This window comes from Pelodiscus sinensis, chromosome 23 (assembly GCF_049634645.1).
Source record: "Pelodiscus sinensis isolate JC-2024 chromosome 23, ASM4963464v1, whole genome shotgun sequence".
NCBI lineage: Eukaryota > Metazoa > Chordata > Testudines > Trionychidae > Pelodiscus > Pelodiscus sinensis.
In genome coordinates, this window is record NC_134733.1 from 5,683,210 (window position 1) to 5,702,330 (window position 19,121).

General features: G+C 53.4%; 2 protein-coding genes across 3 annotated transcripts in view; both read left to right on the forward strand.

Annotated features, from left to right (window-relative positions):
- Positions 1–4,441, forward strand: part of LOC102445288 (protein-arginine deiminase type-3-like) — a 46,412-nt gene extending 41,971 nt beyond the window's left edge. Inside the window, exons 13-16 of the mRNA XM_075906414.1 lie at positions 1,065–1,158; positions 1,230–1,309; positions 2,091–2,216; positions 3,316–4,441. Of these exons, the coding sequence (XP_075762529.1) occupies positions 1,065–1,158; positions 1,230–1,309; positions 2,091–2,216; positions 3,316–3,549 (534 nt within the window). The 3' untranslated portion in view covers positions 3,550–4,441. The remainder of the gene's footprint in view (positions 1–1,064; positions 1,159–1,229; positions 1,310–2,090; positions 2,217–3,315) is intronic.
- Positions 4,442–9,195: 4,754 nt separating this feature from the next.
- Positions 9,196–19,121, forward strand: part of LOC102458579 (protein-arginine deiminase type-3-like) — a 38,391-nt gene continuing 28,465 nt past the window's right edge. The window contains exon 1 of one of the 2 annotated variants that reach the window (XM_014569565.3): positions 9,196–9,406. In XM_014569565.3, the coding sequence (XP_014425051.2) occupies positions 9,315–9,406 (92 nt within the window). In that variant the 5' untranslated portion in view covers positions 9,196–9,314. The remainder of the gene's footprint in view (positions 9,407–19,121) is intronic. The other variant, XM_025180687.2, reaches the window with a different exon arrangement.

A 19,121-nucleotide genomic window follows, 5' to 3' on the forward strand; every position in this document is an offset into this window, starting at 1 on the left:
ATTCCTCTCCACAATACTTCCAGTTCTTCAAGTCCCTTTCATCTGTGACTCCCAAGGCTCTCTGTAAAGGTGAAGTAAGCCCCACAACCACCCTGTTAGGATGGGTAAACAGCAGATTACGGAAATCGAGGCAAGGAAGTGATTTGGCTGATATGACACACTGAGCTACCTCAAGGGACAGCCCCATGTAATTATAACAACATCCATTTTAAAAGAAAGTCTGTTTGCCTCTTTTTCCTGGGTCTCTCGTACAGCTCCAAGCACCCGGCTGCATCCTGATTCTATGCTCATCCCACTCAGTGGAACCAGCTTCTGGTTCCAAATGCAGATCTTTCCACCACAATTGCCTTTCATTTTTCTCATGCTTCCCTGGGAGTCCCTGAAACTTCCCCCTAGCTCATTGCTTTGAGGCTTTGTCAGGGGATGGGGAGAGCAATCCCGTGAAAGGAAAAGGAAAGTTCCAAGAAGTTTTGGTCAGAGACACGTGTTTTAATTGCAACAATTCCAACCTTCTCATGGGGATGCTATAATGTACATTTCAGGAGATCTAAGAGTCCCACCCTCCATTGTAATGGGGGCCCAACTGTACCCACATAAAGGACAGATAGCCCCTGCCCCAAACCATTCCCATTCTCAATAAGGCGGGGGGGGGGGGGTAGAACAGCTAGGGACTCATCCGGAATGGCCCAGCAGGTCTGGGGTAGAACCCACGGCTCCAGGATTCTGTCTGGACACACTAGACCATACGGACATCTCTGAAGAGCTTTCCAGCCCCAATTGCCATGCTGCTGCTTTCACTGGTTTGGCTCCCCAAGAGAGAGCAACAGTGGGCCCTCTGGCGTAGCCAGGCCTCCGGCCACCACAGGCGTTGTCACGGGCCTCAGAGCCGGTCTAGAGACACAGCGCTTCGGGGGCCGGTGGACACCAGTCCCTCGGCTGCATGAGCTCTCACCAGTCACCTGTGTCCCCGGCGAGGCTGAGCCAGTAGGAGCAGAGGTGGGAGAGCTCAGAGGATGGAGTCTAATGTCAACAAGGCCCGACACTGACTGACTCTCTCTGTTCAGGGTTTCCGGCTGCTCTTGGCCAGCCCAGACGCCTGCTACAAGCTGTTCAAGAAGAAACAAAGAGAAGGTCATGGCCAAGCAGCCCAGTTTGCAGGTGAGTGGCCCAGTGAGGACGCCCTGGTCCCTCTCAGAGGCCGCCCGGTGATTCTCTCTCTTCCCTCCCAGGGCTGGAGACCGTGGAGACCGTAACAATAGACGACATGCTGGATGATGAGACCCTGAGGAGCGACAATAACTACGCGCAGGTAGGAGTGGGGAAGAGAATAAGAACATAAGAACGGCCGTACTGGGTCAGACCAAAGGCCCTTCTAGCCCAGTATCCTGTCTGCCGACAGTGGCCAGCACCAGGTGCCCCAGAGAGGGTGGACCGAAGACAACGATCAAGCGATTTGTCTCCTGCCATCTCTCTCCAGCCTCTGACAAACAGAGGCCAAGGACACCATTTTATCCCCTGGCTAATAGCCTTTTATGGACCTAACCTCCATGAAATTATCTAGCTTCTCTTTAAACTCTATTATAGTCCTAGCCTTCACAGCCTCCTCTGGCAAGGAGTTCCACAGGTTGACTACACGCTGTGTGAAGAACTTTCTTTTATTAGTTTTAAACCTGCTACCCATTAATTTCATTTGGTGTCCTCTAGTTCTTCTATTTAGGGAACTAAAGAGAGTGTCCCCCTCTCTTCTTCCTCCCACATCCTGCACAGCTGGGGGGGGGGGGGGGGAAAGGCAGCTCGAGGGCAGGAGCAGCATGACAGTGTGGGGAAGGGGCAACTGAAGTATCAGCTCTTGATAGCTTCCCAGCCAAACCAGTCAGGATCCCCTGTCAGAGGTTCCAAGATCTACCAGTGGATCCCGATTGACAGCTTAGCGACCACTTAGCCCAATAACTCTCCCCCTCATACAGACTCTAGGGTTAACGTTGCCTTTGTCTCTGCAACTGGCTAGCGGGAGAAATACAGCCCTTCCACTCCACAGCCCCAACAGGCCTGCAGTCACCTCCCTCCTCTCCAACCCTTCCTTTCCCCAGAGCTGCATTGACTTGAATCGACAGACCCTTAAGCAGGAGCTGGGCCTGACTGAACAAGACATCGTTGATATCCCTCAGCTGTTCCAGTTGAATGGTTCCGAGGCGGATGCTTTTTTCCCAGACATGGTGAGGGACGAGCCCTGCTCAAGCAGTTGCTTCTCTTTTTTGCGCCATCCTCTGCATTGCCCATCGGACGCCTATTGCTCGCTTTGTTTCCCCAGCCAAGCTTTCAGTCTTTATCTTCCCTAATTCCCTCCTCTGCCTTTCTCTTTCCATCCTGGACTCTCGCTCCTGGACTCCCTTTCCGCCCCCAGGACCTGCTCTCAAAGAGTGGGTCTCAAACAGGAGGCAAGACCTGGCCAATGACATGCAGGACCGTCGCGTGTCGAGCTGAGCAAACGAAAGAGTTTTTGGTTCTGCAGAGATTTAGAAAAGTTGGGGAAAACTGTCTGGGGTTGGACTGAAAAGAAAACTCATGTGCTGTGTCTACATGGGCAAGATTTTGCGCAAAATCTTGCCACCTGTCTACACTGGCCACGAGTATTTGCGCAAGTTCACTGACGTTCTAATGTATAAAATCAGTGCTTCTTGCACAAATACTCTGACACTCCCGGTCAGGGATAAGCCCTCTTGCGCAACTATTCTTGTGCAAGAGGCCAGTGTAGACAGGCAACGTTAACTTCTTGAGCAAGAAAGCCCGATGGCTAAAATGGCCATCGGAGCTTTCTTGCGCAAGAGCGCGTCTACACTGGCACGGATGCTTTTGCACAAAAGCACATCTCTTGCGCAAAATCATGCCAGTGTAGACGTAGCCAAACGATGTTTTCGGCAAAGAGTAAAATAAAAAAAGTTTGAGGGGGCCGAGGAAACATGCTGTTCCACTCAAAATGTTTCAGTTTGATTCAGATCATTTTTTAACTGTTGAAAAACAACTCAAACATAGAAGTAAAGGAACTTTCAGGGCAAACAGTTGTTTTCAAAATGAAAAACTGTCCTAGAGAAAAAGGCAAACTGAAAAGTTTTGTAAAATCAACTCAGGTTCACAAAACATTCCAGTGTCACTGAATCTGCATTTTATGGTTTTAAAAAAAAGTGTTGGTTGAATAATATAGCCCATCTCTAGCTAAGAGGATAGGGCATAAGGGTGGTTACATGTAAAACACAGAGGAGCTGTCTGGTTGCTAGATATCCCACCGTGCCTCTCTCTCTTTTCTCCTGGGTGCAGGTGAACATGATCGTCCTGGGGAAACATCTGGGCATCCCAAAGCCGTTTGGGCCGATCATCGACGGGCGCTGCTGCCTGGAAGAGAACGTCCGCTCCCTGCTGGAGCCGCTGGGCCTGACCTGCACCTTCATCGATGACTTTTTCTCCTACCACGCCCTGCTGGGGGAGATCCACTGCGGCACCAACGTCCGCAGAAAACCCTTCTCCTTCAAGTGGTGGAACATGATCCCCTGAACGGAGGGCGCGAAACCCTCACGACCGGCGCTGGCCTTTTGCCAAACAAAGGGACACGGGACCAAATTGATGCTAACGAACTCTGGATAAAGGACCCTGGAATCTGGTCATTTCATAAGATTTGTAAATAAAGAGAACACCATCCCAGGAAGCCCTGGACTCTAAGAAGCCCTGCACCCTAAGCTGGAAACTCTCACATGCCGGTCCTTCTCTGCTGTAACCCGTGTGCTCCTGCTGCTGCAATTAGAGCACAGGTGTTCGTTACAGATGTGTTAACACAGCCACAGGGGAACATAATGAACAGCTGCAGGGCTCAAGTGTTACTTGGCATTTGGAGATCTGCCCCAAAATTCAGAACTTTCAGTGGATCCTGATTCAGAGCTTAGTATTTTAGCCATATGCCCGGTCTCTCTTGCACCCCTAAGGCCCCTCTGAAGCAGGGGCAACCTACTGACATCCCAGTATTTTGGGCCCCTTTTAAGGAGGTGGGCAGGGACTTGGGAGTCATGTCTCTTATTTCTAGCTCTGCTCGTGAGCTGCTGTTTGATCTTGGGCAAGTCATTTGCTCTCTATGTGCCTGTCTGTAAAGTCCTTCCCATTCTTCCTAGGATCCAGGGCTGAACATAGTTTAAAACTATTGCTCCCGAGAGCCAAGGAGAGCACATCTTTCCCCCTAACTTCCCTGGCTAGCAGTGATTTTTAACGGTCATAAAAATCTCATTACTTCTCCTTTGGTGTTGCAGAAGAGCGACACGGAACATGGGCATTTCAACTCACTTCCTGGGCTTTCTCCAAATGTCTTGTATTTCCAATTGTATTCTGTCACGTTGATTGTTGTAAACAGTTGGTGAGAGTTAATTTATTCCTTGATAACTTGCTTCAAGTGTGTCTGCACCTTCTCTATACACAGCACAAACTAGCCACAGGATTTGAACTCAAGGCCCCACAGTTGCCATCAGCAGGTAGCAGGAGTGGGCTATTGCTGGGACACTTTGGAGGTTCTCCCAGACCAGTAAGGTGATGTTACTGACCCCTCTGTAGCCCAGAGCAAGGTGGGAGTGAAGGGTGGTGCAGGAGTTCAGGCAGGGGTTGGGTATGGGGGGACCAGGGCAGGAGCAAGGAGCGTGCGAGGGGGGCTGAGTGCAGCAGCTTTGTTTTACCCAGCTCTACCTCTTGTCTTGTCTGAAAGACCCTTGACAAACTGGCTGAGCCGGAAGAAGGTGGATCAGAGCTGAGCCTGAACCACGCGATAGGCACGATTTTCAGAAGCGCCCAAGTCCTATTTTCAAAAGTGACTATGCAAGTGGGCCAGAGCCTCGATGCTGTGTAGGCACCAGCCTGAGTCCCATTCACCTGCAACAAGACTTAGGCCCTATTTTCAAAATTGTCTTGGGCACGTAGGAGCCAAAGACGCTTTGGCGCCTTTGAAAACTTTATCCTAAAGGCATACTCCCTCCCCTGCTCGTGCTCAGCCCTCTGCCTCCCAAACGCAGTGGCTATAAAATCCTATGCCAGCCAAGGGTCTGATTTGAACTCAGCAGCAGCCATGAAGCCAGCCTTAATTAATTGCAGCTGGTATTATTTTGCCAAAGATCAACCACGACTGTGAGGCAATCGCTTTGGACAAGGCCACGCCCCAGCAATAAAATTACAAATTCATTCACACAGTTTGCCCTCCCAAAGCACCATAGGGGAGACATTGCAGCATCCCTCTATGTACAGATAGTATCGGACATAAACCTGGTGTGATGGCACGCTGGGGTTCCCCCGACTCCTGCACCCCTGTAGTGGCACACACAGACTCCGCCAGCCAGTAGAATAGAGGGAGTTTTATTGCTTCTCCAGGGTAAAGCACGGCATAGATGTAATCCGGTTACAGGGCCAGGCCTAGGATGCCTCAGCCCCCCTTGAGATGGCGCAGACTGGGCCCTTTGCTTAGGCTGCTTCCTCCATGATTCCAGACGGGGGGGGGCTCGTCTACACCGGAAAAAGCGCCCTTCGAAGTAGGAATAAGATCCTCCGGAAAAGGGCGCTTTTTCCGGAGGATCGGGGCCAGTGTAGACACTCTTTTCCGGCTTTTCTAAAAGCCGGAAAAAAGCGGCGGACATTTTTATTTAAATGCCGCGGGGGATATTTAAATCCCCCGCGGATTTCCCTATTGCGATCTCTGAAATTAACATGCCCCTTCCGGAAAAGGGGCCAGTGTAGACGTAGCCAAACTAAAACTCTCTTCCAGCCCTGCCCCCAGCCAGGTGCTGGTCTCCGCCTTCCTCCCTTTATCTCTCCCCCTGGGACGCTAAGTCTGGGTGTCTGGGTTAATAGACATTTGGGAGAGTCAGTGAGAATCTTCCATCACAGCACAGGGGGACCCCGGGTCACAGAGCAGACAGCCCCCCCCACTATGCCACAGGGGGACCCGGGGTCACAGAGCAGACAGCCCCCCCACTATGCCACAGGGGGACCCGGGGTCACAGAGCAGACAGCCCCCCCACTATGCCACAGGGGGACCCGGGGTCACAGAGCAGACAGCCCCCCCACTATGCCACAGGGGGACCCGGGGTCACAGAGCAGACAGCCCCCCCACTACGTCACAGGGAGACCCGGGGTCACAGAGCAGACAGCCCCCCCCCACTACGTCACAGGGAGACCCGGGGTCACAGAGCAGACAGCCCCCCCCCCCACTACATCACAGGGAGACCCGGGGTCACAGAGCAGACAGCCCCACCCCCCACTACATCACAGGGAGACCCGGGGTCACAGAGCAGACAGCCCCCCCACTATGCCACAGGGGGACCCCGGGTCACAGAGCAGACAGCCCCCCCACTACGCCACAGGGGGACCCGGGGTCACAGAGCAGACAGCCCCCCCACTACGCCACAGGGGGACCCGGGGTCACAGAGCAGACAGCCCCCCCACTACGCCACAAGGGGACCCGGGGTCACAGAGCAGACAGCCCCCCCCCACTACGTCACAGGGAGACCCGGGGTCACAGAGCAGACAGCTCCCCCCCCCCCCCCACACACTACATCACAGGGAGACCCGGGGTCACAGAGCAGACAGCCCCCCCACTATGCCACAGGGGGACCCCGGGTCACAGAGCAGACAGCCCCCCCACTACGCCAATCTGGATCTTTACGAATGCAGAGGAGATACGTCTCCTATCCTGAAGCAGTAAGGCTTTGTCTACACTGCATCCCTTTTCCATAAAAGGGATGCAAATTAGACACATCGCAATTGCAAATGAAGCGGGGATTTAAATCCCCCCCCCCCCGCTTCATTTGCATAAACATGGCTGCTGCTTTTTTCCGGCTCAGAGCTTTGCTGGAAAAAAGCACCAGTCTAGATGGGGATCTTTCGGAAAATAAAGCTTTTTCCGAAAGATCCCTTATTCCTTATTTTAAGAGGAATAAGGGATCTTTTGGAAAAGGCTTTATTTTCCAAAAGATCCGCATCTAGACTGGCACTTTTTTCCAGGAAAGCTCCGAGCCGGAAAAAAGTTGCTGCCATGTTTATGCAAATGAAGCGGTAGGGGGTTAAATCCCTGCGTCATTTGCAATTGCGATGTGTCTAATTTGCATCCCTATTACGGAAAAGGGATGCAGTCTCTACACAGCCTAACAATTTAATGAAGAGAAGGCAAGAAAAGCCAAGCCCCCCGAACACCCGCCTAAATCTGAGATCTCAGGTGCACAAGAGATGAGGAACAACTGGCAGCCTAATCGTGGGTGGAGTCTGGGCCCACAACCTCTTGAAATCAAGTGGCTCAGACTGAGCAGGCACTTGTGAAAATTTAGGCCTCAGCCTCAATTTCTCCATCTGTAAAATAGGGACAATCGCATTTCCTCAACTACTTCTTAGGAGGCTGGGGGATGAGTTAATGCTGGAAGATGTAAAGGCCAGTGGAGGCTGTAGGGGTTGGTGTCTGGAGATGAGAGACAGCACATCGAGCCTTTGCTGTACATGCTAGCTGCTTTCAGGAGTGGTGCAAGGCCAAGGCACCTGATGGTAGTTGTGGTCCTGGAGGTGGCTGGCATGTCCCTGAAGCCCCCGGGAGGGTCAGCACAGGGGGTCTCCATGTGTAAGCGGGGGAATGATCCCGCTATTGTGGGGAACTTTCCTGGCTTCTATACCACCCCGGTGAAATGAACCAGCGAAAGGATCTGAGTCCCTGCTCCCACTTCCTTTACCCCACGGCTCCCTGATCTTGAGGGCTCCCCCTTCACTCTCCTGAGTAGCAGAGCCCTTGAAACCCCAACAAGGCTGGGCCCAGGTTTCCTGGGGCTTAATCCCCGACCTTGTAGTCACTAGGGGCAGGAGTTAGGGTGTCCCCACTCCGAGGTGCTCTCTTTACACTGCAGGCCTTCTTGGCCCAGTGATCACTTCATAAGGTTCAAAGCAAATACAATTTATTAAACATCAACTGATTAAAGAGAGTAGAATAAGAAACAATGAGAATGGTTAAATGGGAACACACAGCCCTGCTCTGTAGCACAGGGACATCAACACAGCAGTCTGCAGAGTGTAAGGACAGTTCACAGTCTCTTCCTTAGAAGCCCTGGATGTGCTGCAAGGGGCTGCAGGCTGGACACGCTTGCACTGGTAGTGACCACACAGCCTCAGTCTCTAAGTGGCCAGACCCCTCTCCCAGTCCAGAGCCTTTCCCCACACTTTGCAGGTCCCAGTAGCTCACCACATCCAGCTGCAGGCTGTGCTGCTTGGCCAGTTCCAGCTCCTTGTGTTGCTTCTCTGTTCCTTCTGGCTCTCTGAGCACTGCCAGTCTGCTGCTCAACACAGGGTCTGCACTGCTTGGCCTGTCTGTGTCTGGTTCTGTCGCTGCAGGACTTCTTCTTGTACTCCTCTTTCAGCTCTGTCTTTGCAGGACCTCTTCTGCACACAGCTGGCTCTGCTCTTTCAGCTCCCTGTTTGCTCAGAGAGAGCCAGAACAATCCCCACTTACAACCTGTCAGTCAGGCTGAGCTGGAGTGTTGACTGCTTTCCATTGTCTCTGGGGTCTGTCAGTCTCATGAACCCTTCCCCTTCTGAAGCTGGTAAACCAAAAAACTCCCACAGAGTTTTAGTAAGGGGTAACAGTCCCCTTACACATGCACTGTCCTTGCCTTCAGACGCTGCTCCTGCAGCTCCCATTGATCAGTGATGGAGAACTGTGGCCAGTGGGGGCTATGGGGTCGGGGCCTGTTGTGGAAGAGGGGTAGTGCGTGGAGCCACTGCTATACATGCCACCTGCGTGTTACTGCCTGTAAAGCTATACCAACAACATCGTAGCCGTGCAAGTGTGCGCAGACAGCCCCCAGTAAGCTCCCTGACAATGCATGATCAAGTTTGTTCCAGCATCATGCTAAATATGTGAAGACACTGGCTCTTCGCAGCTAGTTTCCTTGGTGTGCAGGCATGTAAAAGAACCCTGCAGAACATGGACTAGCAGGCCGGGGAGAAAAGACGCAGGACAGAAGCAGCCCCTTAGATCATTGTTTTCCCCAAGATAACGTTTCTCTTGCCTCCCATTCTCTCAGCTGGGACTAAGTGCTGACCTTTAAACAGCTGATTGCAGCAAGCCGCATTCTGCTTGTTTCACAACCTGCCCCTCCAATCCCCAAGCAGAGATCCTGGAGGTGGGATTACATCTGCCTCCAGCTAATCACATCCAATAGTGGAGAGCAAAGGGTGGGACGCTTTGTCCATGCCTTTTAATCTGATCATGCTGGCTCAGCTGTTGGAAGCAGAGCAGCACAAGGAAGGATACGGTCATGTCCCAACAGAGAACCCTCCGGCTGTCCTCACAGCTGCACACTAGCACTGTCTATGTGCTGGGCACAGAAATCTCTCTTGACATACGTGGGTAAGAAACGTGAGTGTTAGGCGCGGGCGGTTCACTGAGCTGCTCAACTTCCTCCCATCGCTTTTAATCTCTGGGATCTGTACTGGCATCAGCTTGAAATGGATCCTGGACCATGTGAGTCCCTGGGGGAAGGCAGGGGGCACCGTGATGGCCAAAGTAACTCGGAATGAACTCAGCAGGAAATATGATGCGGTGTGTTAGAAAATCATATGCTAGGGCAGGGGATGGTCAATTATTTTTGTCAGATTTCATGGCTGAGGTTCAGGCACGGTGCAGCAAAAATAATCCTCATCAAAAGAATGCTACTAATAATTTCTTAAAAAGATGTCAGGGTCTATTCAAAAGCATCTGCCAGTCTGGGTTTGGCTCTTGAGTACCCACAGATCAGCCTGTGAACTGCTACATGGACGTGGTAAGGGGCAACTTCTGCTGGGGGGTGTGTGTGTGTGTGTGTGTGTGTCAACGAGCAGATCCTGCACAGGTGCAAGGTGGCATGGCTGCCCTGAAATCAGTAGGCTCTTGATGCTCTATCCCGGCTGGGATGCTGTGTGGGGAGGAACTGCTTGGCTGCAGAATTCTGATGGTTTTTGGCTGCCCGGAGTGCTTGGCTTCTCTCCTTGGTTGCAGCAGTGGTGCGGAGGCCGAGGTTCAGGGAGGGGAGACTTTGCTCCAGTTCTCTGGGATGTACAGGAGACCCTTGCAATTGGCAGAATTGCTGGTGGTGGTTCCGTGTATTGGAAGGGATCTCCTGTCCCTGTGTGTGTGTGTGGGGGGGGGGGGAGCAGAGGCAGGTGGTGGGAGCTGGGAACTCACTGTGGGGGCTGCGACTGGCAACAGTTTCCTGTAATGCAGCTTCCTTCTCCAAGCTCCCCGCTCTGTCTGGAGCAGGGAAATTCACGGGGTTAATTTACTGACCCACCAGGGATGCAGGAGAAAGTTCAGAGGCAGGATGGTTAAGTGACTTGCTCAGCAGACGGGAGGCGCAGTCAGGCATTGCACGGGGAACTCGTGGGCCCCTCCTGCAGGTACGGTCCCAGGGGGTGGAGGCAGCTGTGCAGCTGACACAGGGAAGCAGCTTCTTCCAGGGAGCTCTTTACCATCACCTTGGATTGTACATCAGGGGGCTCTCTTAGTATATGTATGTACAGCACCTTGCACAACGGGGCGCCGATCCCAGACTGGGGCCTCTGCTGCTACTGTAATACAAATACTTAACTAACCTGAGTCCGCAGCATCTCTAGCAGCACCATCTTTTATTACGGGCTTCTGGGGCGGGGAAGGAAAGGGGACGCGTCCCCGGTTTGGTACCGGTGCTGGAGGGAAGGAGAATGGGGTGAGATCAGAGGGCGGCGTGCCAGGGTCAGCTCCCAGGAACGAGACTGGCCTGTCATTCTCGGCTGCCCTTTGGTGTCCCTCCCTTTTCTCCCCAGCGCTCTGAACATCTGTAGCCGCATCTGCAGCCCAATGCCAGCTTGCGCTTGGGCTGCAGAGTCCCTGTGCGAGGCAGCTGCGTTTGTCTCCGGCCCAAGGGAAACAGACCGACGTGGAATCGCTTCGGGGGTGCTTGCTTGTTGGCAGGGAGCAGGTGACCTGGGGTACCCCAGAGATGAAGGAAAAGCCTCTGGCAGCTCTCGTTCATAGACTCATAGACTTAGACGTTAAGGTCAGAAGGGACCATTATGATCATCTAGTCTGACCCCCTGCACAGTGCAGGCCACAGAATCTCACCCACCCCTCCTAGAATAATCCTCTCACCTATCTCTCAGATATTGAAGCCTTCAAATACTTTGAAGACCCCACGATGCAGAGAATCCTCCCGCTGTGATCTGCGCCCCACGCTACAGAGGAAGGCGAAAAACCTCCAGGTCCTCTGCCAATCTACTCTGGAGGAAAATTCCTTCCCGACCCCAAATATGGCGATCAGCTAAACCCCGAGCATGTGGGCAAGACTCACCAGCCAGACACCCAGAAAGTTCTCTATAGTAACTCCTATCATCCCTCCATTGACCTATTTCCCACTGATAAGGAATGGTCAATTAGTTACCAAGATCATGTTATCTCATCAAACCATGCCCTTCATAAACCCATCTAGTTTAATCTTGAAGCCAGATAGATCTTTTGCCCCCACCACTTCCCTTGGAAGGCCGTTCCAGAACCTCACTCCTCTAATGGTTAGAAACCTTCATCTAATCTCAAGTCTAAACTTCCATTGCCTGGCGGGAAGCCAGAAGCGGAACAGCTAAGTGCCCGGGGCAACTTCTTGCTGCTATTTGCTCCCAACCGAGGGCCCCCCCAGAATCCCCGCCTCATGCAGTGCTCTAAGGCCAGCGCTCTGCTTCTGCCTGGCTCCAGGGATGGATACAGCTGCCAGGTGCCAGCTCAGTCGAAGGCCCTTGGGCCTTACCTCAACACTAACAGACGCCCCGCGGAAGCCGGGCCTGGCCCATCTCTGCGTTGATGTGGTTCAGGGTTAGCGGAGCGACGCAGACGGGTTCGACTCAATGCAGCACTTGTCAGTTGCGCCCTGCGCTACTCTCGCTTCTAACAGCCGTACCGCACGGTCTGCTCTGGAACCAGAAACCCCCAAGTCGGGGAGGGGCGTTCCCTGCTTTGCCCCGGGCGGCGTTCTCTCCTGCCCAGCCGCAGACGGCCCGTGGCCACTAGACAAACCATTGTGCGACATCCAAGGAGACCAGATTTTGTGCATTTCTGCCCCCGTGAAGTGGAGACCTGCAAGTAACCATCCCACCGGCTGGAATTCTGGGAAGGGAATAAAAATCCCCAGCAGGAAGAAACTGGGGCTTTATGGCGTTTGGATTCAGAGGGGGCAACGAGCGAGGGATACCCAGTTCTAGGTTAGCCTTGGAGGACTTACGGAGCTTGCATTTTACAGCAGCTTGCCAGGGCTTCTGACCCGGGGGTGGGGGAATGGGGCAATTGCTCCTAGGTGACTTAAAAGGGCTCCCATAGCAACGAAGGTGGCGGCTGGCAGTTCCCTGCCACTGGGGCAGTTTAAATCCGTAGTGGTGCAGCAGTGGGGGGGGGGGGGGAGGGGGAGCCCGTGGCCTCCCGTGGCTCCCTGCCGCTTTTAAACTGCAGTAGCAGCGGTGGTCTGTATGTGCTGCGTGCCCCATCCAGCGGCCACCTGTGGGCCAGCTCCACGTGGCATGGATCAGGCCACACCGAAGGGCAGGTTGGGGGAGGTTAGCCCCAGCCCTGCCCCTTCTGAGGGACGGAGCCTGCTCCCCCACCTTGCCCAGGGGTCTGGTAGCTTTTATGGGCAGCCTGTAGCTTCCATCACCTTTTCAGATCTCAGGCGCTCGCTGGTCGGTGGATGTTTGTCGTAGTTACAGGGTTAAAGGACTCGTGTGTCTTTCTTAATTAATAGATCGTCACGTTGTTCGGTATGGGATTGGCTACCAGTGTTGCCTTTGCAGTAGCGACTAAGGTGCAGCTGATTTGGGGTAAATCAGAGGTGGGGAACCTTTTCGGGTCGGGGGCCACTGACCCACAGAAGAATCAGCTGGGGGGTGCTGCACACAAGTGAGAAGCAAATGACAGGGTCCCTGACTAAGGGGGAGACAGACACTCCCCACATTCCGTTCCCACACCAGAGCCGGGGCGGGGGGGCCAGACTAATAGATTTTGTGTGCTCCAGCGAATGGGGGGGCGGGGCGGGGGGGTTAGAGCACCACTGCAGACTTCCCAGTGCTGGGGGAGGGGGCAGGCCCTGAGGCTGGGGGGCCGAATCCAGGCAAGCTCAGAAGTTCCCCACCCCTGGGCTAAATAATTGGTGTTTTAGAATTGAATATTGTTGTGGGTTTTTTTTCGGGGGAGGTGTAAGGGATCAAGATAGAAAGCAGTGCCCAAGAGGACTCGCTGTGACTCTGACAAAGCTGTTTAATGCCGGAGGAGTTCACACTTGCTTGGTGACATCTACGTATAGCACTCCCTGCCAGTTCCTGCTGCGTGCCCTGATTAACAGACTGCCGGAATTAGCCCTCCTGCTCCGCAGCTTCTCCAGACAGCTTGGCAGTCCCTGTTTCAAAGCCAGGTCAAAGAAGATTAGAAGTTGTTAGCATCGTCACAGGCTGGCTAAGTGGGTTGTCTTCCTCCCAGTGCCTGATCCAGAGCGGATAAAAGCCTTCTACTGCTCTCACGTAGTGGAGTTGCTCCGTGAGCTCCTGTGGCAGAGACCTGTCTTAGAGCGCCATATGTGGGGTTCAGTCTCCACAGGCACCTTTTTTTGCGGGGGAGGGGTCATTACACATCTGGCAGCTGTTTGCTGAACTATTTGAAGGGAGCAGTTTTGGTACAGGTTGCACCTGCCTGGTGCGGCACCCTCGGGCCCTGACTGCTCCTGGAGGAGGGATTTTGCTGGCCAGGAGATGTCATTTCTAACCAAGGGATGCTGTTAAGATGAAAGCTTTGTACCGTTCATCTCAGGTGCTTTACCTATTTGTTTTTCTTTCTTTAATAAAGGGCTGAAAGGATTTTAATGGTGTGTTTCCCATGGTTTTAAGCAGGCCTAAGTCTCTGTCTCTCAAACCGGCACCCAGCCTGGCTGGGACAGACCCTGGTCCGCAACAGCCGGGTCCCTCTTACCCGTGTAACCAATAGAATTTTGATTGGTTACATGGGTAACCTTTTTGACATCCCTAGTACCAAACCCCAAGCCTTGTCTAACGTTGGGCAGTTCCTAGGGGATGTTAGCGCCTCTGGCTCATGTATTCCCTCTCTAGAAATACAACCGCTCCCTCAGAGAGGGTTCAGCATCTCCGGACCATGGCTTCCTCATAGCTCTCTGTGCTGCAGTTGTTCACTCCCCTCAGGCAGCTCGGTGGCGTGACACGCAGAAGGGGGCAAGCAATGCCCAGGGTTTGAGGTGCTTTTGGGTTTCCTTTCCCCTGAGCTACCTGGCAGTTGCACAGTCGGGAAGCAGATGGTCTCCTGGAGGCCAGGCCTGGTGGTGTCCAGAACCGGTCCAAGCAGAGACGTCCCATCTGTAGGACGGATGGGGGCAACCGCCCTGGGTCCCGCACTTTGGGGAGGGCCCTGTGCTTCAGGGAGAGAGGGTTGGGGGGAGGGCTGATGCCAGCAGCAGAGTGACCTGGCTCCAGCCTACCACGTTCCACTCTGCCCCACCGACCCCCAGCCTCCCTTGGGGGAGGGGACAGAAGCCAGAAGGAGGCAGGGCGGGGGGCAGAACATTGGGGGAAAGGGTGGAGCAGTGGTGGGAAGAGGCAGGGACTTGGGGGAAGGGGTGGAGCGGGGCAGGTTGGGGCTGGGTCACGCACTGCTGCCAGCACCGTACCTCCCACTAGCCCTTCAGGCCGTCTAGGGCCCTGCGGCCCCTGAAGTGCAGGGCCTGGGATGGTAGCCCTGGTGCATCCTGTGGACGGGGCGGCTCTGAAATAAAAGCTGGGCCCACGTTTCTGAATATTGGTGGATCGTGGGCACCACAGGCCTGTATAACTTCCCGCCTATAGACGGACTGTTTTGTAGCTAGCTCAGAGAATGGCCCCCGGGTGTCACGGATTCGTACGATCTACTCAGCGCTCGGGATGTCTTCAGGGTTCAGAGGGAGGGGGGCAGGATGCACCACTGAGTCAGGGTGGGGGGGGGGCACCAACTCACAGGAAAATCAATCGAGGGCCATATACAAGTGAGAAGGGGGGGAAACCCCTTCCCTGAGGCAGCCCCTGACTGTGAAGGAGAAAGATTCCCCTTGCGCCCCAGAGCTTCAGGGGGGCCCTGGCTAGTAGCTATTGTGTGTCCCAGCCCTGGGGGAGCCCCGAGCCAGGCAAGTCAGGGGCCACATCCCACCCCGGGGCGTTAGGTTCCCCACCCGTGCTGTAAATGCAGAGGGTTGCTTAGTGGAGCAGACTCTGCGAGGCCAGGAGCAGACTGGGCCCGACAGGACAGCCAAACGGAGGGGCTCCAGCCGCCGCCACTGCAGAATGCACCCAGTGAGAGCCGAGGGAATCGCCGGTTTGTGGGTTCAGTCCCCCAGCCAAGAGATCTCCCCTGAAACCCTTTTAGTTCCAAACTGAAAGGAAACTGTTGCCTTGGTGTTTTGGTCTTGCTGAAACAAAGCAACTGAAAAAACACCCTCGTTTCTTTGGGGAGAAGGAAACCTTTCAAAAGGCTGGTTTTGAAGTGGCATTTTGCTCAGAAAATATCAATTTGAAAGGACCCCCATGTCTTTAAAAAAAAAAAATCAAAACCAAACAAATGTCTAAACAATTCCAAGCAACCTGGTTTATTTTAAAACAATATGGTTCATTCAGAAAATGCTGAAAGGAACTTCTGACTTTTTTTAATTTGGAAAAAAAACTATTTACTGAATTTGTCCTAGATTGGCAAATAATTTTGATTGCCCCAAAGCTGCATTTTTTTTGGGGGCACACTTACTTTTGGACAGGTCAGTCTACACCCAATCTCCTTGCTTGTATGCGTGTGAATACATCAATGCTTCTGAAACCTGCCATCAGTGTTTCTGCCTTTTTTTTTTTAATTTATTTTGGTGGGTTTCTTTGTGGGTTTCTCCCCTGCCCCCCACCGCCCTTTAAAGCATGAGCTCCCAGAGTCTCATTGAGAATTTCATGAGAACTTTTTTCATGAACATCCCTAACAGCTCACAGACCAGGTATTAACAAATAAGAGCCCTACCAACAGTCCCTCTAATTTTTTTTTCATCCATGTGCATAATAAATTTTATGTGCACCGAGGTATGTGTGAATGTGCACCACCTGTAGAAACACATGCAGCTGGCTATGGTCGCTATGGGCGCTCTGAAAATCAGCTGGGTGGCATTTGAATCTCTCCTGGGTGGCTTCCCAAACGCCCAGTTTACAGGGAATGCTGAGCCCCACCTGTATTTTATTTGAATCTTATAATTTTCATGAGGGGTGGTTTTTTTTTTTGTTTGTTTTGTTTTGTTTTCCCCCAGCACTGGGGGTTGGCAGCACTATGGCTAGAAGCATCGTGTCCCAAAGAAGAGCAGGACACTGACTGGAAAAGACCCAGAGCAGGGGTTGGGGAGCTACATTCCTTACCTGCCAGACTCGATTCCATCCCTGCCTCTCCCTTTGTCTTTAATCATCTTTGTGCACCACCCCATTGGGAGTCTTAATAACAGTTAATACCCAGGAGACGAAGCTGTTGCTGCAGGATGGGGAAAGCTTTGGCAATCCTCATCTACGTGCACAGCTACTTAGAGGGCAGGTTTTGTGATGTGATCTCTTGTTTGTTCTGTGCCTGGTTAACCCTGAGCTGGTACCTCCGTGCTGGCTGCCAGGAGGATGGACAAGCAGTGGGCTCACCGGTGTGGCCAGGAATCTCAGTCCAAAGCCTCCCCCATGGAACCAACCTTCATTGCTAATCCCAGGGCTGGCAGAAACCTCAGGAGTCATCAAGTCCAACCCCCTGCCCAAAGCAGGACCAACCCAACTCAATCATCCCAGCCAGGGCTTTGTCAAGCTGGGACTTAAAAATCTCTAGGGATGGAGATTCCAACCCCTCCCCAGGGAACCCATCCCAGTGTTTCACCCCCCTCCTAAGGAAATAGTTTTTCCTAATGTCTAACTTAAGCCTCCCCCCTGCATCTTGAGACCATCGCTCCTCGTTCTGCCATCTGCCACCACTGAGAACAGCCTCTCTCCATCCTCTTTGGAACCTCCCTTCAGGGAGTTGAAGGCTGCTCTCAAATCCCCCCTCACTCTTCTCTTTTGCAGACTAAACAAGCCCAAATCCCTCAGCCTCTCCTCCTAAGTCATGCAGCATGAACTGGCAGGAAGAGAACAGCTGCAACAACCAGCCAGACTACGTCCTCAAGGAAAACCCCTTCTAACAAGGAGGCAGTCCCTCCTTTGCTGGGAGACCCACTGGAAACAGGCACATGTGCTGAGACCATGCTGGCCTGTGCCATCTCGGTGTTTCCTTGTACGCCCCTGTCTGTCTGTATCATGCATTGGTTTGTAAGCCTCTTGGGGCAGAGGTTGTCTTTTTGTCCTGGCTTTGTGCAGTGCCGAGTGCAATAAGGTTCTGATCCATGTCTTTGGCTCCTAGGGGCTGTGTTTAGCGCCCTGCAAATCTGCAGATACCACTTTATATCTGTGGGTAGCCGCATCTGCAAAAGGGAGCAGTGGATATCTGCCTTGACATCTGCAGATGTGGATACAGATTGGCTGTGTCTACACTGGCCGCTTGAATTTCCGGAAAAGCACTGACGACCTAATGTAAAATCATCAGTGCTTTTCTGGAAAAACTATGCTGCTCCCATTCGGGCAAAAGTCTTTTTCCGAAAGACTTTTGCCCGAAAGGGCCAGTGTAGACAGCATAGTTCTGTTTTCTGCAAAAAAGCCCCGATGGTGAAAATGGCGATCGGGGCTTTTTTGTGGGAAAGCGCATCTAGATTGGCCACGGACGCTTTTCCGCAAAAAGTGTTTTTCCGGAAAAGCATCCTGGCAATCTAGACGTGCTTTTCCGGAAATGCTTTTAACAGAAAACTTTTCCGTTAAAAGCATTTCTGGAAAATCATGCCAGTGTAGACGTAGCCTGAGTGTCTCTGCAGGGCTCTGGCGATGGTCACACGCACACTAAAAGGGGAAGCAACCAGCTTCCCAGGCTGAGATTGACTCAAGCCCATGAGCTGTGGGAACAGAATCTGATGCTCCCAAGGCATCCTCCCTGCACTGTTCCCCGGAAAGCCGAGCTGCCTCTAACCACTCGTTCCCTAGGAGCCATAGGCTCGTGTCCTCCATGCGCTGTCTGCTGAGGTGAGGAGGCTGTGCAAGGAGCACCGTGCCTTGGGACTGCGTGTCTCCTTCCTGACCCTGCTCTGCCAAATCGCAGCATAAGCTGGGGCCTGCCAGCCCGACAGGTTCCTCCATCCGGGGAGGAGGGCTGGGAAAAGCATGTTCTCTCTGCTTTACTGAGAGCTGAACTCCACCTGTTTGGCAAGAGCTGCTTTCCTGGGTTGGCGGCTGGCTGGGTGTGACTGGCGTGTGCACAGCTGCCCGGAGGGATCCTTGCTCTAACCACAGAGACGGTGCGAAGGCCGTGACTCGTGAGCAATGGTGCCGACAGCCATCCTGCCCCCCCCACCCTCCGAGCAAGATGTGGAGGAGGCCGGCTTAGTGCCCCGGAAGAGGGCGGGGCTGTGGGTGGAAGGGGTGGGGCTAGCTGCTGTCACTGCCTTTGAATGACTGGGCCCCAGGGCAACTGCCCGCTTGGCGCCCCCTCCCCTTGTCGACAGGCCTGGTCATTGGAGTTAACGGAAGAGGTGGATTCTTAAGGATGAGTTCGGGTTGCCAGGGGTCCTCTGTCCTGGGCAGCTGAAAGGGGCCGTTCCGAGGTCACTGGCTAGCAAGGGCTGAAGGCCGGCATCTGCCTGAATGCGGAGCGGTCTCTCTCCACATGGACTGGATTGTCCCTGCTGTCCCCCAGAACTCCCCTGCTTTAGGGCTCGTCGCCCAGGGCCTGATGAAATACAGCTTCGAGTACGCCAGGCGCTGACCGAGGAGGTGCCTGAGCCGTTGGCGATTCTCTGTGAAAAGCCAGGGAAGACCGAAGGGATTCCCTAGGACTGGAAAAGGGCAAATACAGTGCCAGCCTATTCAAAGGGGAAGCAGGGAATTACAGACCAGCAAAGGGGAAGCAGGGACTGACTTAGACCAGCAAGCTTAACTTCAGTGCCCAGGAAGATGATCAT